The following is a 24450-nucleotide window of genomic DNA, read 5'->3' on the forward strand; positions in this document are numbered from 1 at the left end:
TTTGCAGAAAAACGTTATTGTGTTCTTGTCATAACAGGTTATTGTTAACAATGACGATTATAAATAGCTCTGACCTCTTTGTTTTATTAGTTTCATTGAAACATCTCAGTGCCCTGTGCTCCTACTTTTAAATTATTTATTCTTTTTAAGTTAATCATTTTTAATTTAAATCCCAAATCACCCTGACTACCCTTCTGGGTCAAAGAAACAGTTATCACACATCCACATTGTTTGAGTAGTAATTCCTAAATTAGTCCCCATCATTCAATGCTACTCTTTTTTTATGACCAGATTTTTCCCAGTCTTAAAAACAGATGCATATGTGCTTTAGGTATGACACACATCTATGGCTGTACGCACGCATGCACACACTTCAATTAGGAGAGACGAGTATTAAGAAAATTATTTATTATGATGATAATGAGATTTGATAGAAACTTTGGTGCTTGGACTCTATATGGTGGATGATGCATATAGAGATGAAGTTTTGCTCGTCGTGAGGATAGCTCCGTCTATGGAGTCCAGATCCTGGTGGTGGAGAACTGATGATTTGATGAGACCGAGTGGGAGAAGAATTGATGGAAGTTGACTCTGCTGCTGGAGATGGCGGTGATGGTGAGGTGGAGGGGCACATGAACGCTAGCATGAAAGAACTCGGGAGACCACACACACACGCACGCATACATACACAGATTCACATACATACATACACATAAAAACTCACAAACACATACATACATGCACACTTGTAAAAAAAAAAAAATACATACAGACACATACATACACAAACACATATACATACATAGAAACACACATATACACACACACATATATGCATACACACACAAACATACACAAATACATACATACAAACACACATACAGACACACATACACATATACATACATGCACACACAAATACATACAGACACATACATACACAAACACATACAAACATGCATACACATAAATACACACAAATACGTACATACAAACACACAGGCATACATACACACAGACATACAAGCACACACACTTACATGTATAAACAGATACAAACATACATCCACACATACATATATGCATACACACAAACACACGTGAAAACATACATACACACATAAATCAACGCACACATACATACAAACATACACATATATACATACATTTACATACATGCACACACAAATACATACATACACATACACACATACATACTTATGCATGCATACATACATGCATAGATGCATACACAAATACATACATACAAACAAATATACAGACCCATACATACAAGCACATGTACAAACATACATACAGACATAAATACACATACATACACAAACATATATACATACATGCCTATACACACAAACACCTACATACATACACAGACATACACATATACACAAATACATAAATATACATACACAAATGCATACATACACATGCACATATACACACACATACATACATACATATATGCATATGCACAAACATACATATACAAATACATACACATACACACATGTACACACGTACATACATACACTCAAATATACATACACACACATGTACACACATATCTACACACGCATACATACACACATACACAAATACATACAGACATACACGCACAAACATATACAAATACATACACACATACATACAAACACACACATGTACATACAAACACACATACACATACACACATGAATGCATACATACATGCATGCATACATGCACACATGCATACATACACGCATGTATACATGCACACATGCATACATACACGCATACTCACACACTTACATACTCACACACTTACAAGTACACACACACGTACACAAATGCATACACACATACATAGATACATACACAAACATATACATACATGCATATACACACAAACACATACACAAACATGCATTTACACGCAAACACATACAAACATACACACACACGTACAAACATACATACACACAATACATACATACTCACATACATAGTCACACACATACAAACACACATACACAAAAACATACAAACATATACATACAATACACACAACATAACACATTAACTGAAAAAACCAACATACATACCTATGTTAAAAAAAATAATGCTGAAAAAAATGGACATACATACCTCAGTCGAAATAATTTAAAAAAGGATAAACACATATGTCCAAAAAATATACATTCATACCTATGCTGAAAAATATTGACATACATTTGTTGAACAAAGGACATTCATATCTATATCAAAAATGACATGCATTACAATTCTGACAAAAACAACGTACATATCTTTTCTAAAATGACATACAGTACATACCTATGTCAAAATAACTAAAAAAAGAATATCGGCTACACCTATGCAGAAATAGTCAACGTACATGCCTATGTCAAAAACAGGACATTCATACCTATGTCAAAATGACATACCTATGCTGAAAAAACGACATACCCATGCTTACAAAATTAACATGCATACCTATGCTGAAATAATTGACATTCTATGACTATGTCAAAATAACTGAAACAACAACATAATTACCTTTGCTTTAAAAAACATCATATGACTATGCTGAAGAAAAAAAAAATCAACATACATACCTATGTTGAAACAAGAACATTATACCCATGTCAATAAAAATGACATACATGCCTTTGATAAAATAATCGGCATGCATACCTATGTCGACATAACTGAAAAAACATACAAAGCTATGTTGCCATACAGACCTATGTTGAACTCACTGATATACATACCCATGTCAAAAAATATACATACCTATGTTAAAAAAAAGTTAACATACATATCTATGTTGAAATAATCAACGTACACCTATGCTGAAAAAAATACAACAAATGACTATGCTGAGAAAATTGACCTAAATACCTATGTCGAAATAACTGAAAAAAGGACAATCATACCTGAGTCAAAAACGACATGCATACCTATTCTGAAAAATACATATGCTGAGAAAATCGTACATACACACCTATGTAAAAAAGACACCTATGTTGACAAAAATCGACATACATACATAACCATGTCGACAAAAAACACATTTATACCTATATTAAAAAAGACATACACACCTATGTCGAAAAATGACATGCATACCTATTCTTAAAAAAAAAAAAGGACATACATACCTTTTGCTGAAATGACATACATGTGGAATTAAATGAAAAGGCTATACACACCTATGTTATAAAAATAACATATGCATATATAGACATACATAATATATATAACCTATGCTGAAAAATATCATCATTCATACCTATGTTGAAAAAAATTAACATCCATACCTACAGTATGTCAAAAATGACACATGTTAAAAAAACATTACATACCTATGCTAAAAAAAACAGACATAAATACCTATGTTGAAATAACTGAAAAAAACGACATACCTATGATTAAAAAACAAATGGGTACGCTGAAAAAAAATCGACATACCTATGGCAAAATAATTAAAAAAGGACATACGTAAAAAAAAAAAACATACATATGCTGAAATAATCAACATAATGTCCTAATAACAAAAACAGCGACATACATATACCAAAAAAATCACATGCATACCAATGCTAAAATAGTTTATGTACATACCTATGTTGAAAAATATTGACCTACATACCCATGTTGAAAAAAAAAAACATTCATACTTGTCAAAAATGACAAGCATACTGCTGTCCAAAAAACACTTATGTAGAAAAAAAGGACATACATATCTATGTTAAAATAACTGAAAAAATGGCATAACTTTGCTAATAAAAACATAACCACCTATGTAAAAAGTGACATTAACATATATACCCATGCTGAATAAAATTGACATGAAGAAAGGATATACATACCTATGTCCAAAACGACATACCTACCTTTGTCGAAAAAACATACCTACAGTGAACTAATCAACAGATAGCTATGTTGAAATTACTGAAACTTCACCCTTTAAGTTTATAGATGTTGCAACTTATGATTCCAAAGTTTTATAAAATCAATAATTCTTTCTAATTGAAAACACTCAAATAAAGTGCAAAAGGGTTTGACCATGCATAACATATTTTAAGTCTGTCCAATATTTGTCACAATTCATCACAAAATCCATCACTATAACAGATCTACCACCCACAGTTATTGTAACTGCCTTCGTAATGATATAGGATCCTATTAGGCCTCTCAGTGAGTCCTGTTTCTTTGTTCCTGTCCTGTAGCGGGGACAGATAAGTGTCTGCAGACAACTTGAGGTCAGACACAACAGACCAAAAAGGTAACGTCACTTTAAGACGACCATTGGGATTTAATTCAAGGTGCACGTGTGTGTGAGGGCTATTTTTCTTTTTCAATAATTTAAAAGGCAAAGAGTTTGGAGTATAATGTGAAAAAAGCACAGCTCAGAGTCACATGATGTAAAAAAAAAACCTCCAAGTACATTTTAAAGAGTGTTTGTGCTCTTAAAGGTCAAAGAGGAAGATTGCCCTGCAGAGTCAAGCCTCCTCAAATCCATTTTTTTCTAAGAATAGATGTAAAATGAAATAAAGAAAATGAGAGAAGACAAATGGATCTCCATGACTTTTCATTATTTATTTAAAACTTTAATTAATTATGTCCATTTTCTCATCCCCTCCTTCCTGCGATGTTTTAATATTTAATGTAACTCATGAGACAAAAATGGAAAAATATAATGTGTTCCACTCCGTGGGTGATATTCAATGACAGATTTAAATGAGATGCTGAAAAGGTCAAATCATAGTCCTGTTTGGTGTGTTGTCAAAAAATGTAAGCTCAGATGAACTTTGATTAAAAGGGTTGAAACAAACAGCCCATCAAAGCTTCTAGAATCAGTAACATTAGAATACATTGATAAAATAACTTCATTTAGTGTTGTAGTCCTCGAAATCAGCCTTGGTCTCGAGAAATACATCAGAATCAGTTTTTTTGGCCAGTTATGTTTAACACACAAGGAATTTAACTTTGGTAGACTTTGCTCTCTTTGTACAAATGCAAACATGAACTAAAAATATAAAGAAGTAATTAAAGACCAATATTTATAACACTAAATGAGAATAGTGCAGTGGTGAGAAGTGCCGATCAGAATCAATTTTTATTGCTAAATAAGTTTAGATAGACGAGGAATTTTCCCTGGTGTATTGGTGAAAAATCGTTAACATGGGAAATAAGGCTAAAATAAAAAGTACTTAAAATAAAGTATAAGCAGCAAATGTCAAATACATTATAAAGAAAAGTAAAACACAATATGTACAAAGCATGCATAAAGAGAATGAACTTTAAGCTTTAACGTAATGCATAAAGAAACAGTTTCAGCCTTCACATTACTGTGATGTTTTCTGACTGTGGGGCTGATGAGAGTATGTGTTATATAAGGGGCAGGGACATTGTAATAGGAGGATGAAGTAAACATTTTGAAGGTTTGGTCTCGAAATCGAAGGCATCTTTAAACCGTCTCAGTCTCAGAATGGACAGACTCCACATTTTAAATCAAGTTGTCAAGAGCACCACTTTTATCCCCCAGTTGCAGCCACAACTTTCCCCACACAGTCTGCCTGCTGCACACAAGATGACATTTCATTGAAATGGCCTTGCTCTTGATCCCTAAATATCTTGGCCTGGTGTCAGTCTTGCAGCACTCTCCCTTTACAGGTTTCTTGTATGTCTTGGTCTCAACAAGTGTGGTCTTCACTAAAATGTTAAGGGTTTCTTAGGAAAGGATGAGAGACTATCACCTAGTCACATAGTCTTTTCAGCTGTCCACCAATGTTCTCCATCCAACCTGACAGAACTAGAGAGGATCCCCAAATCCAGGTGTGAAAAACTTGTTGCGTCATTCCCAAGAAGACTCACGGATGTACTCGCTCAAAAGGGTGCTTCCACTCAATACTGAGCAAAGGGTCTGAATACTTATGACCATGTGATATTTTGTATTTTAGTTCTTTTTTAATAAAGTTTCAAAAATTTCTACATTTCTGTTTTAGCAAATGGCTGCAATGAAACAAAGAGTAAAAACTTTAAAGGGGTCTAAATACTTTCCGTACCCACTGTATGCCGTTTTTCAGGATGCCTAAAGCCAACAAGGATACTCGAGTTTCAGGTGAAAAGGTTTATTTTGTCAAACAATGAAGGTAACAGAAAAACACGAGAAGTTTTACAGTGCCGAAAGACAAATGAAATAAAATTTAAAAAATTAAACAAAACTAATTAAATATACTTTTTGAATTAAATAAAGTACTCAAAATAAAGGACAGATGACAATAATTACTAAAAAACACCTTACCAGTGCTGTCACCATGAAGCTCCAAACTGAATGCAAGGAGTGCTGTCTTAAATAAGTGAACGGTGAATTCAACTTACTAATCAGTGACAGAGCGCAAACTGTAACCAATCAAGGGAAAGAAAGAGGAACCAGGAAGTGGTGCAGTAGGAAAAGTAAGGAAGTCTGTGGAAATATAATGGGGATCTTTACATTTGCTTACTTCACATATGATATTCACGTGCAGAAATGAAAAATTTGAAACAACAAAACAGTATGACTTTCTTAACAAATAGAGATGTTTAAGTTGTTGATTTAAATGAAGAACCTGCTAACCTGATTAACTTCATTATTTTGCAGAAAATACCATTTCTAAATTTCTGTCAAATGAGAAAATGGAAGAATAAACGACCTAAAGAGAATTAAATCCTCAGAGAGAAAGCCTTAGCATTACTCTGAATATTATTGAAATAGGAAGCACAGCCTTTGTTCTGCACTAAATCTTACAGAACAATTCTGTGTTGTCTATCTTTGTCTCTGCTGCCCCCTGGTGGACTGATCACACACTTCTCCTGTGTTGACCCAGCAGCTGTCAGTGAACATGACGTTTCCCCGCCGATCAATAAGTCATCATTTCATTCAGCAGAGATCATGTAAAAACAGTGTGATCTGTCATCTTCATGTTCACGTGTTTCTTTCTGTGTTCATGTGTGAAGCAGAGACGCACTAAAGCTCACAATGACAAAATGTGTCTCATTCACAGCATTTTATCATCCAACATTATCATAATTTTTTTTTTCTTTAAATCCCAACTGAACCGTTTCCGATAGTTATTAATAGTGAAATTGTCACTTCATGTATATTCAATTCAATTCAAAAAACTATTTGTCCCAGGCGAAATTTCAAAGGGCTATATATTACATTTGAATAAATGAGATTTATTTTCGATGTAAAAAAAGGGAAAAGGACAAGAAGTAAGGAACAAATTCATTGTCTTTAATATGCTGATATGAGTCCTTACATTATATCCAGGTTACTTTTATAAACAAAGGACGAACTTAGAACTTAGAATGAGCCCAGTTTTCATAACAGTTAATGAAACAGAAGTGCTTCATCAGGAGAGTCAAAGATTACCAGGATACTGTAAACGTATAATAAATCTCTGTGATAGAGTTTCTCTAGGTAGTTATAAATAAATCAAGAGGCCTCAAGTATGATGGCCCTGAAGGTCAATTGCATAAACATTTCACTTAACTAATAAAGCAAAAACATTTAATGAAGTACAAAACATTTCAGAAAATACAAAATATTTTGTGAAAAACAAAAACTTTGCAAAAATAAAATCATGAAATGCAAACTGAAATGTTTCTCTTTCCATGAAAGGTTTTTGCAGTTGACCTTCAGGGCCACCGTACTTCAGCCTCATAACATGAATTAAATAACTCGAGGAAACTTTAAGCAGCAGGAATGTGCAGGAATCGAGAATAACCGAGGAGGACGTGCACACTCAGGAAACTGAGCATTGATCCCTCAATTTCTAATCCAGTAAATTATGAACAAATGTAAGAATCTGGTTAATCTGGATATTCATGCAGATGTTGACAGTCACAAATTAACTATGACTCTCTGAAGACTGGAGTAAACCAAATACATTGAAAGAGAGATAAAGCCATGAAACTGCTAAGGAAAGGAATAACAGTTTTCAGAAGACAACCCACACCTTTTCCCCAAAGTGTTAAAATGTACAAGGACCTCATAAGCTTGTGCTTTGCAAGACAAATTCAAAACTAATCCCCAACTTGCTCTCTTGTCTCTTAAAAAACGCTAACAGGTGGTGTAGTTGTATTTTAATGTAGTACATAAATACACAGATGAGCTCTTATTAAGAGCAGATTTATTAGAGTATGTAAGTGTGGGGTTCTCGATTACGCCCGTAAAGCTGTTGTTGGTCCAGTGTGGCAGGGGAGGAGTCTGAAAATGCTGGTGAAGTCAAATCCTCCTGAACAGACGAGAAAAACAGTTGAATAAAATTAATGATTCATCCAGTTACAATTCATGAATGTTAAAAGAAGGTATTGATACTCACTATGTTCAGCTGCCATCATTTATCGTCAATACACGTGCCTCTAACTTCACCAGTCGTCCTCATCTATGACGTGGAGAGGTGCATGTTCATTAGAATCATTTCTCTTAATCATTTCTTTTGGTGCACAAACGTGCAGTGAAATATTCTGAACATGATGAGAATGTATTTCTGCCCATCCACAGGCTTAGTGTAACATTTTAATATAACCACTGTGATGTCACCCAGCGGTTCGTGGACAACAGTTTTGATTGGTAGTTATGATGTATTTAGGAGCCACTGTACTGTGTCAGCAGTGTAAGTTGTGTCTTTGTGATGAGAGTAGCGTGTTACTGTAACGCACATATGTACATAGTTACTTTTCCGATGTAACAAAGCCATTACACTGACAGACATTTAAAGCACTTGTTACTCATTATTTTACGGCACAATAACACAAGATAAAGGTTTATTGGCAACGATCCAGTCGACAGCGTCAGGACTAAACAGACAGAAGGTGTGTCGTTAGCAAAATGCTTATATCAACTGTTGAGTCTGTTGCCCTCCGAGAACTTAAACAGTGAATTACCTACATACTGAAAATGGAAAAAAGGCCATACTAAATACAGTGAACATCAATATGAGTGTTCAAACAAAACAAACACTAAAGTTCATTAGACACTCTAAAAGAATAATAATAACATCAGCTACACTATAAATATTGATACACACATTCATGTACATATAAACATTTTATTAAAAGTACTGAAGCCTTTTCTAAGATGGCAGAAAAGGCTCTTGCATGTTAAGGTAAGAAGAGCTCCCCCGGGGTCGCCGGTGGCACAGCGGCAGTGCGCGCGACCCCATGTATTGAGGCTCAGTCCTCACGCGCGGGCAGCCCGGGTTCGCGTCCGGCCTGTGGCCCATTTCCCGCATGTCTCTCCCCACTCTCTCTCCCTGATTTCCGACTCTATCCACTGTATCATTAAAGGCAAAAGGCCAAAAACAAATCTTTAAAAAAAAAAAGAAAAAAGAAGAAGAGCTCCCCCTTGTGGTGGTGTGGTGGAAATTAAACTCACCTCATCCAGCTCCTTCTGGGTCTCCTCCTCCATGCGTCGTATGTCGTCCATGGACAGATCGATCCACCTGTCGATCCAGCAGAACAGCTGTCTGTGGAAGTTAGTGAACAAGCGTTTCTCTGCCTGAATAAACAGTGAGAAAGACAGCATGTCAACACCACAGTGGAACAGAGAGCGAGGAAAAGTCAGACGACAGTTATGTAAAGAAACTGAAAGTTATTCTGAAGTAAATACGGCCTCAATTATTTTCATATATTGGCCTTTGTCTCAGGGACGTGTCACTGAGGGACATGAAGCCTGTGCCAACCTAGAGAAGTTAAAGATGCAGCAGGGTTTTTTATTATTTTGCTGCAATAAGATGACTTGGTGCACTGCTCTAATCACCTACAGTGATGTTAAGGATATTTCAATGCTTACACGAGCAGTTCCATCTCCGTTCAGAGGCTGTGGGTTTGAATCCAATTTCAGCACTTTGCAGCATGTCATCCCCCCACTCTCCCCTCCCTACATTTCCCGTCTCTCTCTTGAGACAATCATGGTCCAAACAATATGTAAAAACTGTTCCAGCAGCATGGAGCTAATTATGTTGGCACCCACCCTGCTGCAGCATGTTCAGGCATTAAGAGTAACATTAAGGAAATGTTCTACTTGTTGCTGATGGTATCATTTGCTTCTTTGGGTCATAAAGAGTCATCGGTTAATTCAAATATTTCGTAAAAACTCCGGTCATATTTTGATAACAATCATGACACATGACACTTCGCCCAGACACAAAAGGGAACAGTGTTTAATTAACTTCCTATTATGTGTGTATGTGTCTGCTTATTTAAACCTGACAGAAAACTGCAGTACTGCTGATAAATGCTGATTTAATCAAAATAAAACTAAGAACAACCTGTTTTCTTTGAGCCTGTCAGAATCAAGAAATAAACCAGACAGGGAGCCTTATCAAATTCATCATAGACAAATAATTATAATGATCATGATGACGTTGTCCACGTCACACAGGACTAATAGCATCTAGAATTCGTCGTCTTTGAACACGTTTCTCTGATGATGTCAAACCTTCTGAATGGCGTTCTCCACAGATTTTCCGAACAACTTCCAGTTAAATTTGATGGTGACAAGCTTGTAGGCACACATGTGAGGAATGTTGGGGTTGTTCGCCAGCTCTTCCTGCAAACAAACAGAAGAAGAGGTGAACAAAAAGTCTCAGTGATGGCGACAGCTGATTCTCAGTGAGGGGACTGGACTACCTTCCAGTTCTCTGTCAGAGGCCCCCTGCCCGTCTTCACCGACTTGAATATGGCTGGATCCTCTTCTTCTTTGTATTCCTGAAGAAAGATTGCAACACGTCAAAACAACAAAATATGAAGTGACAAAAGCAGCAGCAGGTTGACTCAAAACTCAGACCAATTTACTCATCCCAGAGGGAAAATCCATTTTGTCAATCTACCCAAACAAACAGCAGAAAGGAGGATGTGAGAGACAGTTTATAAATAAACCAGTACAATGACAGAGATGTGGATGAGCACGCTGGCATCCTTGTGTTGCCCCATAAGTAACAACGCCACCAAGCACGGTTAAAAAACACAGTTTAAGAACAACAGGTCAAAAAGGCATTCTGGGATACATTACACATTATCAATCGATCAGTAATCATTACATCATAAGACTACATTCAGAAAATGTACAATACAGGCCACTGACGTAAGAATAACAAGCACGACCCACAATGTGGCAAAACCCACTGCAAGTTTATTAATACATCAGAAAAGGTGAGGAAATCTCCTGATACTTTATTTAACAAATATACTTTAATGCATCTATAGATATACCTGGACGCAAAGGCCGAGTTTTGTCTATGTGTGGGAAACACTGTTGACGAGACATTTGATGTCCTCACTTTATTTTGTTGGTATGTAAAGTAGCTGACATTTCTGGGGCTCTTAGAGGGGTCCCGTAATGCAGAGTACGACGAGTAAACATGGCACTATTTTAACAACGCAGTTGAGAAAAGTTAGGCTGTGATATCAAACAACCCAACAGAACAATACAACAATTAATCATTTTAACATCTGAATCGGAACAAAGCAAACAAGCTATAGTATGAAACACCCTTAGATTTATGCCATTCCTTTTGTAATTAACCTCAGATTGATTGTTAGATATAGTAGATACATGTGCAAACTCTTAAACTGGGATAAAAACCTCCTAAAGCTTACCTTTGGACTTATGACTTTTCTGTCAGCGATGTCAATGTTGTCTATTAACACTGTTTTCCATGTGGCTTCGTCCAGTCCATGTACCTGCAGCACAGGAGAGTCAACCCATCAGGTGAGAGGCCTCGTAAAAACAAGGAACATACATCAGACTTTGTGCTTTTAAGTGATTGAGTCATTTTGAGAGGCAGCCTCTCTAGACTCAGCTAAACTTTGTGAGAACCAGAAACACGTCACTTTCTTCAGAGGCCTTCGACAAGAACACACTTTTTCACCCTGCAGGATCTGTCTACCGTTTCCTCAAGTACTTTAGTGTCATGTAATGTTAGCTGGGTTCCAATCCAATTTCTGTGTAATGCACAATTACAAAAGAAATTAGGGTCACATAATTACTCAAACTAACACACTGATCAAGGAGGAGGTAGAGGAGTATGAAATGGTACTTTGTAGATCTAACATTTGTCGGTGTAAAATCCTCAAAATAAGAAAAGAGGTACAGATATGTCTTCTTTTTCCTATGCTCCCTGGGACTTAAAATGTTCATTAAGAGAGGATTCTTCAGTAAGTAACGGCTTCTTCCAGTATATAGGGGGTATGGTACTTTTCACACCTGGTGTGTATTCTGCCAGAGCTCATGACTTACGTTTTCCTGATCCCCCATGTCCGGCTTGTGCCACGTCTCAATCTTAATCTCAAAATTATCTCCCATGTATTCATTCTGTGGGTAAAAGAGAGACGCATAAGACACACAAAAATAAACAAACACTCGAGCACAAAACTTTGGGCTGTTAGTCACTTAACTGCTGCTTAGATTTTTTTTTTTTTTTTTTTTAAAGTGTCATTTGTAGAAAGCTTTCCTGTGGCATCTGAGACGATCCTTGTTGATGATGGGCTGGATTTGTTTTTAACACACAGCTCTCCTATCAGCTGTTTATATTAAGTTGACAGGTATAAAACACACTACCCAAGACTAAACAAATGCTGCTTGGAAGCTCCTGCTGTTGACATGTGGGAAACACAGGCAGAGATTAAAGGTTGGGGGTTCACAAAAAATAGAGGAAAATTTCATGCGTACAACCCAGAAACCTCGCACAAACTGTCAAACCCTCATTTAATGAAGACACAGATCCTCTGTTGCAAGCGTTTCTCCAGATATGAGCCTCGACACCGCCAACCCTGTGCTCCTGGACTGCTTGAGCAAAATCGGACTTTTTTTTGCTTCATGGCAAAACATGTCAGAAATTCAGAAACAGCGGCACTAACAGCCACACGCAGTTAGAGATAAAATACGGCCAGCTGTTAAAAGTTGGTGGTAACTGTGCTGCATCATTTATACAGGATTTCATGTTAAAACTCATGTGATCAAGGCGGGTTTTAAGCCTCCTGACAACCTTCACGGAACAGTGAAACTTTAAGTGCCGGAGTCATTTAGTAGCCCTCAGAGGTTGAGGGACACCATGTCCTGTTTGGACCTTGAAAAGTTTCAGTACTCGTTACCTGGCTGCACCAAAATATTAAAAAAGGTGTGGGGACCTATCCTGGAACACTTTCAGGAGCCCCACTTTATAGAGGCACTCTCTTCTAAGACATAGATTTCAAACAGTTACTTCCTCTTTTCCCCATTCAATGCCTCTTTTCTTTTGTTATCTAACCTTTACGTTCTTTGATATCTACCCTGACTTCCAGCACTGGCTTCTTGTTTACAAGATTGAAGTAGTGATGTGGAGTATTGTGACTCTCCAGCTGGTAGATGGAGACTTGAGGGCGATGAGAGAATGGGCTGCAGCTCGTTGTATCTTTGGTACAATATGCACACTAAAAAACGACTAAAGACACTCTTCAGCCAAATAAACATGTAAAGACAAGTGAATAAATGTTACATAATCCTGAGAAAAAAAAGTTTAAAAGCCCCCACTGTTCTCCTCCATGCACTCGAGTCATGACCTTGGTCAATATTCAAACTATAAAGATTATAGACATACAGTATGTAGTGACGTTTACTTTGTTTAAACTGTATAGTTTGGGTGTTTTCTTACCGTGAGGACTGTCCAGAAGAAAAGGTCGGCAGTGATGGATGGAGGATGAACAAAAAAGAGAGAAGTTGTACATGTTAGTGTTCTTAGTGTTTAAAAACATCCTTCAAAGGATCTCTACAGAGATTCAATCTTCTGTATCATAGACTGTAAATATTAATGGACGAAGCCTGAGTGACGTCACCCATCTGTTACTGCAGGGGGCTCTGGCCGCCATGTTGGAAATGCCAGATGAAGTTAGGCAGCCTAACTTCAAGTTAGGTCAGCCTAACTTTAGGTCAACCTAACGACAGGCTGAGCTTGAGCTGAGGCGGGTTTTAAGCCTCCTGACAAACCGCTATATCCGTACAGTGTGAGCCTACGAGGACAACTAATCAGAGCTAAATTGCATTTTGTGCCAGACTGTAAACATGTTCATTTATGATATGAAAACAAATCAAATGATCATTTTTTTGAATTTGTACAATGGCTTTATTTTGGCCAGATGAGGTACTCACTGGTTCGACAGTAGGGATATGCATTCCAGGCCTTCTCGTGAACAAAGAGTGAACCTGCAGGAGCTATCTTGCTGAGAAAACCTGGAATTTTACTAAAAATTGAGAAAATAGATAAGTCACAAACATGCACAATCACAAAAAGACAAACAGAAATATTGTATAGTACACATTATGCAACCTTTTGTAGCTTCTGTATCATGTGAGCAGCCTCAGTTCCTGTTCAAATGCTTCATGAAATATTGCCATCATGCTCAGGGATTTTTAGCAGTTTGTAAAAATACCGCCTGCATGACATTCAGCTAGAGGGACAGTTTACATTTTTTGAAGGCGCTTTAAGGTCTTCATTTGTTCTTAATTGTTTTTCACACAGCCCTCAACAACCTGACATTTTCTACATGTGACGTTCCTTCAAAAGTCTGATGTTGGAGTTTTTGTCAAACTATAACCATAAAGGGATCCATAACACTCTGCTTAATTTGAAGACTAAAGATCGATAAAATAGCTGTATAAATAAACTCGGTGAGAATCACTGATTTAGTACAGCAGACTATAAAAATCTTTTCCTCATCGTGTACATGAAAGAACAACTTTGTTTGTTTCCATTAGGTTCATGCTGCAGCAGTGCTAATGAACATACCTCTTCAAGTGGTAGATTTTGTGCGTGAACTGTCCTTTCTCTCCATTTTTCTCATAGGGCTCATTCTTGAGCACCTCCACACCTTCACCTCCGCCTGTCTCATTCTTACTGGCCTCTGCTACGGCATACAGCTGACCCACTTGATACTGCAGGGACGGAGAAAACAGGAGGGTTATTGGGAGTTCGGGTTACATGCAAAAAGGATAAATGTACAGTATATTTTTTCTTATATATGTGTTGGTGATGAGATATCACAACCAAAACCACGTATACATATAAATGGAGGGATTGAATAAATATATCTGGGATAAGGTCATCCATTCTGAATTTTTGGAAGGAAATAACTCCTTTTGATCTTCCCTCACTGGCTGAAGAAGAAAAATAATCAGGTGAACTCTCTTCACACTATGTGACAAGCACTAAGGTCACGTTGACATTAAAATGATTCCTTAAGTTCTGTGTTCAGACCAAAATGTTTCGATTACAAAAGCTGTGCACATAAATCCACTCAAAAAAAACTACAAACGCTGTCGTGTACATGCCCGGCCAGTAGTGACTGTTTGTAATGAAACAACATACAGTGTGCAGTAAAGCTACACTTTGCTGGAGAAGCTTCATTAGAGATTGAGCAGCATAAACGGAACTCATTGCTGTTTTAGTCCATCAACTCACACATGGCCATATTCTCACAATACGATGTATTTTAGAAAATGACAATGTAGACAAATGATGACTGGGAAAGATTCTTGTCAGTGTGGTTTGAAATGTTCAGGTTTTTTTTCTTTCAACAAGGGAGGTGTTCGGTGTCGATTAAGTGCTGCATCATGTTGGTTGTGCTATTTGTCTAGTTCCCCGTCTTCTTGCAATACTTTCACACAGTTTTTGTCTTGTCTTTAAAAGAAGGCGGTGCATCCTCATTTTCTGTGACTCCTTTGAATCGATTTTTCACGATTTTCCGTTACATCACTACTCGTGACTACTGATTGGACCAGTAATGAAAAAGAACAAAACCTCTGCCAGTTTACATGATGACAAAGGTGGGGATGTTTTCTAAAACACCCTTCTCCTGTTCATGATAAGCCCTTAAAACAATAGGTTTCTCTTTTTAGGTTACACAGTTACATAATTAAAAAAAACACACATTTAAGGGGCTAACTATGTGACTTTGAGAGCTGATTTTCAGATCAAAACAAACTTTATGACCTTCTCCAAGTTCTCCCTACCCTCCTGTCTCTGATCAGTGAGCTAGCCAACAGATCTATTGAAATCTCTAGATTCACATGGGACCGCTTCCATCAAAACTAACTTCAGGTGAGGTGATCAATTATAAATGTTAAATGAAGTAAACAAAGAACTGGGGGGAATTGTTCTAGTCTTATCGATGAACTAGATCAGGCTCTCTCATCTGCCTGTATATATCCCCATGTGTGCCAAGTCTGATCTGATTGGTCAGCTGATCTGCTTTCTCATAATTGGTCAGTCATTCAGCGTTGTTCTCAGATAAGTCCCGCCCCTTTTACCATTTTGGAAAAGTCAGACCGAGAGGAGCTTGTGCTTGCTTCAACGAGCCAATGGGCTTGGATCAGTGACATCATGGGTTTGTGATGTCACAAACCCATTTTCAACAAGGGGGGCTACGGACCTAGCGTTAAATGAGGAGGTAGGAGAGGCCACATTTTCGTGGACTTTTAATTTTTGCACAAAGATGCGTCTAATCATGCACATGACACCTGAAAAACACACGAGAGCATCTAAAATCATAAAAAGAAGAATATGGGACCTTTAATGCTGTGTAAAGTATACATGATGTAACTGCTACATAACTGGGAAAATAAAAAAAACACTCCATGAATAAACCCATAGGTGGCAACACAGAAGAGAAATAGAAGTTCAAAGACCCCTATAAAGAACCATTCTGGTGTGAGCTCAGTTAACTATTCATAGAAATGACCGTGAGTTAACCATTTTCCTTCATGTAACAAACACAGACTTCTGCATCACAAAATCTGCAGAGTAAGCCTTCTGTTAACTTTTCCTCTTCCTCTTCTTCCGTCCCCCAAAGTTCAAACTCTTCCTGAGTCAGGCAGAAGTGTGACACTGGAAAGAGTGACTCACAGCACTGGTGCTGTCAGCAAAGGACGCGCCAGGCCAGGCCAGGCCAACACACTCCCACTAAACACACACACACACACACACACACACACACACACACACACACACACACACACACACACACACACACACACACACACACACACACACACACACACACACACACACACACACACACACACACACACACACACACACACACACACACACACACACACACACACACACACACACACACACACACACACACACACACACACACACACACACACACACACACACACACACACACACACACACACACACACACACACACACACACACACACACACACACACACACATTTGGGTGCTACCACTCCTGTCTCAGTGTAATGTTCAGTCAACCTAAAGACAAGCTGAAGCTGAGGTGGGTTTTAGGCCTCTTGACGAACTGTTACATCGCACCCACCTGTCAATCATGTCAGCTACATGCCTAACCATGGACAACACATAGTGTTCTTAAAAACAAAACTGAGCAGTTTGAAAAAAACAAAACAAAACAAACCCAATAATAATCACCCACCCATACAGTGTGTGCCAGAGATGACAATAACTTCTCAGACCTACCGGTAATTCGTTTTTTTGTAACAGGCTCTAAACTCGTTTGTTTCTGCTGTATTACAAATTCCACATGGTCAAAACAGATGGGGTACTAACAGAGCCACATCGATGCACAGGAACTGCATGTGGTTAACACAGGAAGACAGATTAAACTGCAACAAAAAAATCTATAAAATTTGATTATTAAAAGTGTTGGGAACCAATTTGTTAACAGTTGGTTGCGCTGCCCGGTTATACTTCCCCGTCAGTGGGGTGGAGCTCGTAACATCGCACTCAGAGCCTACTCTAGACTTCCTCAGCTTTATTAAAATCCTCATTCGTTGCAGCTCTAGTTTAAAAGGTGCACTATGCAGATTTAGTAGTGACATTTGAAAGTTGGAGAAGTGAATGGAGACTTTTCTCAACTGAATACACACACTTTATTCGAAGGAGCTAAAAAGCTACCAGGAGAGTTACGGTATCCCTGCTACACGCCCCCCACCATAACTCGTCACAAAGCATTTTATCTTCAAACAGGCTTACATGTTTGTGTAGAGTTATGAACATAAACCACAGAATCCGTACACTTCTTCAACTTTCACATTTATCTGCCAAAACTCCATAGTGCACCTTTAATCTCAAACCAGACTTAAAAGATGAGTAAACGCTTCAGTATATCACTACTGTTGCCATCTGTAGTCTTGGGGCAGAGCCACTGAGAGTACTGCCGCTGGCTGCTAACCTGTTTTCGATGGCAGCGGATGCTCAGCTTCGCCACTGTGAGGAGGAGGTCAGGAATGTGACCTGTCACGTAGAACCAGTCGGTTTTCTCAGTAACGAGGAGAGTCAGATGAAAGACTTGCCTTTTCTTAGCAAGTCGAAGGGTGGGAACAAGCCATTTAACTGTGAGCAATATCAGGTTGAACCTGACTGGAGATGGACTTAAACCCTGAACCCAACACGTGAGGAAAAAGTGCTTCAACTTTCACATCACACCATTCAGTCGCACAAACGAGGTGTGGACTGCCAGTTTATAACTTTAAAATAACAATGACCATCGCTTGACTGCATTGTTAGATTCAGTCACTTATGTAACTTCAAGCAATTTGGTTTGGTGTTCTTTGGCGCCCACCAAAGTTCAAAGACGTTGTCAGAAGCCGAAGAACCATGTCAACTGACAAGGTACAGAAATATCGGATTTTGTGCAAATATGACTCTGCTAGCGTCAACAGCCCGTTGGTTGCACGAAGATGTGCTTGTGTATTGTTGTAATTGTTACCATGGTATCTGTACACTGTAACTTATCACATGCTAGTTGGGACAGGTTTGTAAGCTTCCTGACTTTAAAGGTAACTTGAAGCTCACCAAGTTCAGAACCAACTTTGGGGGTAAGATGGATTCATATTTATGCAAACCTGAGACATAACTTAAGTCAGATTTTCTGCACCGATAAAGCTGCAGTACATGAGACAACGATGACACCCATCATGATGAAGCCTAATGTTATGTAGAAAATGACAATGAATCATATCTAAACACTGCCTATTTATCAGTCAATCATTTTTTTTTCCTTCCTAGCATTATCAGTTACCATCATCATCCATCTCTTAGCCTCAGCCGTTGTATCGAACAGCAAAGAGATGCGCTAACCGGCTGATTTGAAGCTGGAGTGATGATCTGTATGTTGTGAGTATAATGTCAGCAGGTCTCCCTTGAAAATAACCTTTTAACCTCAGTGGGACTTTCCTGGATAAATAAAGGTTAATAAAAAATAAAAATAAAATGCAGGCGTTTGGGTGAAGCAGTGCTGTGAGGCCGTACGCACTTGTCGCGAGGTGACCTCAGCCCGCTGTCAAAGTTGCACAGGGCTGAAGGCAGGTGACCTGGGTGCACTGTGGACATGGTGCAATTCTCTCTGCTGAAAGACATTGTACATCTGTAAAGTTACAGAGTGTTGCTTTAAACTTCGCTCTTGCATCTCAAATTGCTCGTCACACCATAAATAATGATCTGTGGTTGAGGGAGGGCATCCCAGGGGCCTGACATAAAGAGGGCAAGCTTCTGATTGGTAAAAACTTAAAACTCATCTCACTCTGTATACAATGAGGGTAAAGAAAACTCAGATCTGCTCTTTTTCATTTACATTTCATTATATTGTTCCATCTATCATTCCCATGGTTCAATCTGAGATTCAAGTTTCCCCAGCTGCTCTCTAATAATAATAATGAATATGCAGCACACGTTCAGTGTGGAGTCATTTAGCCGACGACAGACTGCACCTCGAATTCATTCAGATTTAATTCTGCTTTAGCTTACGACTGTGACACGTTTGTTCCAAAGTAACTGAAGAATGCAGCTCCGCACTGAAAGGGATCAGAGGAAAAGCCGGTCATACAGCAAGCTGTGATTACGTAGATTAGTAAAGCACTGGCTTCTACTTTGAGTGAGGAAACTGAACAACAAAGAACGGTGTTGTATGGAGCAAACAGAATTTAGGTAAGAAGAAGTCGGGTGTTCATAGACAAGTGCAGAGGAAGGTCAATAAAACCCTGATGCTTCTTCCACACAGCCTTTAGCACACAGCCTGATATATGATCAAGTAAAAATCTGTAAATAGCCTTATTCAGACTGCTGTTTCAACGCCACTGTGACATTTCCCCTCCACTCTGAATGTTGCTGAAGCGTAGTGGGGGGACGGAGGGATCCCACCTCTGCGACGTCTTTAGAAGAAGTAACAGAGGCGAGACGTTTTGGGTGTGTGCATGCTGAGTGTAGGTCTATGTGGAGTTCCCTCTATGCTTTACTTTCACAACGGTGAACACAATGTGACTTCACAACAACAGTACGACGCTATCGAAGTAATCAATATGGCGTAATGATGGCGGAGCTTAGTTACGGCACTTGCGGAATAGAAAGCAGCCTGAAAAGAATTACTGATAGCAAAGTTTGTCACCAGAGTATCAATCCTCAGATTAAGGCCAGACCCCTGAGTAATCTCAAACACTACAAGACCTACATGACATGACCTTACAGCGAAGCACATGTAAACAGGACAGAAGCCATTTTACATTGCCCGTTCCAGACAGGAGTGTTTGATTTATTTATTTATTTTGTGTTCCCAGGATGGAGAGAGAGTCTGCAGCAGCAGGCAGCCGCCCAGATAGAGGTGCTCCTCTGCTCCGAGCTCTTCCAGTTGTAAATCAATCAACTTTTCAGAAGGGAGCTGTTGACGTCAACGCTGCTCTTTTCATATCCAATCATAGAGTAGCTAACCCAACATTTTCCCTTGAAACAAAAACTCAAGAAAAACAAGCAGTTGAGTTCTTTTTCTATTTCTGGCAAAGTAGGCCGGTTGGAGAAGTCGAAAATGGTTTTACCTTGACATATGAGCCCGATGACAGTCAGACAGTCAGTGTTAACAGTGAAGTTTGAGTCTCTAATAAGATGGATTTTAACTGTGTTAAAGATATATTTTACACGTGAACATATGCATCTTGTTTCTGTATCTCAAATATCACTGACAATAGGGACAGAAGATCTAAAACATTTCTGATAATGTCAGAGATCCTAAATCGTGACTAACAGGACACAAGTGTAGAGTTCTTACCTCCTCCACTGAAACGGGCAGAACAATCCGGCTATAAGAAAAAAACAGACACAAATAAGAAGATTAGGTTATAAAGAGATGAAACAATAAGACTGTTGATAAAACTTATATCAGTTTATGTCAGCAATTTTCTTGAGAAAAAGGAAAACAGATGATAAGGCCGGAGTTAACTATGCTGTTCAGGGACACAACTGAGTGCATAATAACTGTGATTGTAAGGGACTTTACGCAGAGCATGTTACTGGAATGGTTCCTCGTCTTCTGACTACTCAAAGAGCTTTTATACTGCAGGTCATGCCTTCCCATTTATACCAATTCAAACAGTGATGGTAGAGGCTGCTGTACAAATTGACCATCAGAATAACTATTCATTCATATTGTCACACTGGAGAAAGGTAAGTTTAAGTTTCTTTTTTCAAGGACACTTCGGACATGTTGCTGCATGAGCTGGGGATTGAAGCCCTGAGAGAGAACCGACTTTAAAAGGGTCTTTAAGAGAAAAGTGACCCTACAGACTGAGCCACATCCCCCCTCGCCCCCCCCCCCCCTATAGTGTACTCTCTGAAAGTACTCTGCCCCCTGATGGCCATGTGTAAACTGCATCTCGTACATTTTTCAGTGTGTGCACAGTTGAGGTGCCAAACCAACCTGGTGAGGAGTGGCAGCCATCATGTGCATGAATAAACTTAGCTGAAAGCAAATTAATCTTCTCCTTGTGTGTAAGTGTCAAACTATGACTAAAACGTTACAATCACAGGGAACCTCTGAAGTAGAGTCTCAGGGAAATGAAAATGCTTAATATGTCATCATCATGAAATAAGACTGTCCCAGATTTCATTACAGTTTGGGCGTTATAATAACCAGTAAGAGTAAAGTTAAATCTCTGACAGTGTAAGTCTAGCATAGGAACATCAATAAGAGGAAATTATTAAACTGCCATCAGAGTCCACATAATCTTGGTGCGATGGTGGAAACCTTGCATGTGTGCAGTCTTTGTGTGTCCCTCTCAGCCAATTAATCCCCACCTGTTGTTAGTCCAGCAGGGCCTGAATATTTCATAAGAACAGATCAGGGTGACAGGGGAGCAGGACAGGTAGGTATACGCTGGATGCCAGTAACTCTTACACTATCAAAAACACTGAGCAGTTCTGGCCACATCAAACTCAAAATAAGTCAGTTTACCTACTAAATTTATAAAGTAGGATTTTTTTGGTCCTTGAGTTGATCCTCTTAGCATGCTCATTAAAATGGCTGATCCTTTGAATGCACTTTGAACCAAGATCAGATGACAGCCAGCTATTGGAGGTTGCTCAAGCAATGATGTGCATGTGACATGAACCTCATAAAAACCTTTCTCAAGACGAAAACGAGTGTACAGGTAAAAAAGGGATCATTCATTCTAGTCATTTTAGGCACATTTGATCTGACCTTGCCCAAACTCAACCATACCGGACTCCGTTTAAACATTTGCCAATTTGACATTTCTTTCAATATATATTCGCGCACACGCACATTTACAGACATCATTATAAGCTTGCACGAAATTTGAGAGGAAATCTCCAATTCGGCATAAATAAATAACTCACATGATGAATACATTTATAAAACTTCACAGTTATTTGGCCGCACTCTCACCTTCGTCCTCCAACAAACTACACAGTAATGTAAGCTATTCATTATCGAGCAGAGAAAACATACTTCAACCGTAAGTAGAGGTTTTATATTAACTTATCGATGCAGACACTATTGAATTCACAGTTACATATTCACTGTATCGGGTGTAAATTCAAGCTAAGCACTAAGTTAAATTTAAAATGGCAACAACTTTATATGGAGTTCAAACAACGTGAGATGTTAAACCAATGAATGCAAAGCGGCGTTAAAGTAAAGGTTTACAACGTTAGAAAAAAAAGTTAATTTACTCACAACTCCTTAATAATCATGTTGACTGTTCCTCAGTTTAAACAGAAGCGCAAACGAGAACCAGAAACTTCAGAAATATCCTCTTTACAGCTGACAGACGCGACTCATTCACCGCTGCTGGACAAGTCCCACTCAGGCGTTACTTCCTGGAAGATGCCGAGTGTGTGCGTGTGTGTGTGTGTGTGTGTGTGTGTGTGTGTGTGTGTGTGCGTGCGTGCGTTCACGCGCGTGTGTGAATGGGCGTGGCATCGACAGAGGAGGAGACTCCCACCTTTAGTTTCAGGTAGCCTACGTGTGACGTTCAAGTCCACTGTGACTTTATGATAAAGTGAACTTTATGTTGGTAGGCTATTTCTTTATGGCAGAAAATAATAAATCGTTTAATTTCCTCCCAAACAAAAAATTCTCACAACTTTATTTGCAACTCTTTTAATAAAACAAAGGCAGCTCAAAGTTTACAACATGATACATGCTCTTGTTTGCATAAGAGTGTTGACACCAACATATATTGAATGTTCATAAAAACAGCGAGGGGGCCATAATGACGATGGATGATGAACAATAGAAGTTAAAGACTGCATAACACATAGAGATACAGTTTAACCTGTTTTATTTGTATAAGCTAAAAAGTAATAATAAATAAGATATTGAAAATGCACATCAACAGAGGATAAACGATTAATAATAAAGGTCACATAGTTTAATATTAGAATATGTTAAATCATCGTGAAGTATTAAAGCCAAATTTGACTGAATGAGGACATCCCATAGACTGTAAAGGGACAATCATACAGTCAAATCTTCAGGGTATATTCTTGATTGTTCAAGTTTTTAGTGCAATAGTTTATTTATTTATATATAGTTTTGTTCAAATAATTGACAAGGATCCAAACGTTTGATATAATGACTTATTTACAGCCACTGTGGAAGATTGTTTAATATTTTTTTGATTATCATACTGATGTTGATTGTTTTTATGAGTTTGACAAAGAATTTGTAGACAACAAAAATATAAGCAATATGGCTTTTTACAAATATTTTTATTCATCATTAGATTCATAAATATTTCCCAGACTTTAATTTAACCTCTGAACCTCAGGTACTAATGATCAAACTATGAAACAATTGAATCTCAACTACTGAGTGCATCGCCTTGTCTTCTCAGAGGGTGCAGTAGATACTGAACAGTGTGTGTCTAAACGCCCAGGTGTGGTCAAACCAGTGCAGGCAGAGAGAACCTGTCAACAACTCTGGTTCAACCTGTTTATGAGACATTTCCAAAGGTGTAGTGGGGTGTCTGACCACGCCCCTCAAGAAGGGGATTCGGCTCTGGTTTTCACGTCCTGGTGTTTACAGCAAAAAGTTAGACTCAGAGAGCAGAACAAACATCCAGATGTGGGAGTGTCAC

General features: G+C 38.4%; 1 protein-coding gene across 1 annotated transcript; it reads right to left on the bottom strand.

Moving 5' to 3' along the window:
* Nucleotides 1-7264: 7264 nt before the first annotated feature.
* Nucleotides 7265-23233, bottom strand: LOC306831046 (phosphatidylinositol transfer protein beta isoform-like). Its single transcript, XM_079354906.1, has 12 exons — nucleotides 23046-23233; nucleotides 21120-21150; nucleotides 14820-14965; nucleotides 14183-14274; nucleotides 13689-13696; nucleotides 12296-12370; nucleotides 11656-11739; nucleotides 10687-10764; nucleotides 10496-10606; nucleotides 9431-9553; nucleotides 8376-8438; nucleotides 7265-8288 (listed from the first exon to the last, which is right to left on the bottom strand). Exons 1-11 carry the CDS (start codon nucleotides 23060-23062, stop codon nucleotides 8391-8393), a joined length of 813 nt encoding a protein of 270 aa, XP_079211032.1. The 5' UTR covers nucleotides 23063-23233; the 3' UTR covers nucleotides 7265-8288; nucleotides 8376-8390.
* Nucleotides 23234-24450: the final 1217 nt, after the last annotated feature.

Source organism: Symphodus melops (assembly GCF_947650265.1).
Source record: "Symphodus melops genome assembly, chromosome: 10".
Classification (NCBI taxonomy): Eukaryota; Metazoa; Chordata; class Actinopteri; order Labriformes; family Labridae; genus Symphodus; species Symphodus melops.

Bases quoted from the DNA above. Each gene is read 5' to 3' on its own strand.
- LOC306831046 (XM_079354906.1), bottom strand. The intron at 14,275-14,819 runs GTATGTTCATTA...CTCAATTTTTAG, and splicing joins AAAATCTACCACTTGAAGAG to TAAAATTCCAGGTTTTCTCA. The intron at 10,765-11,655 runs GTAAGCTTTAGG...ATCTTTCTTCAG, and splicing joins GAAAAGTCATAAGTCCAAAG to GAATACAAAGAAGAAGAGGA.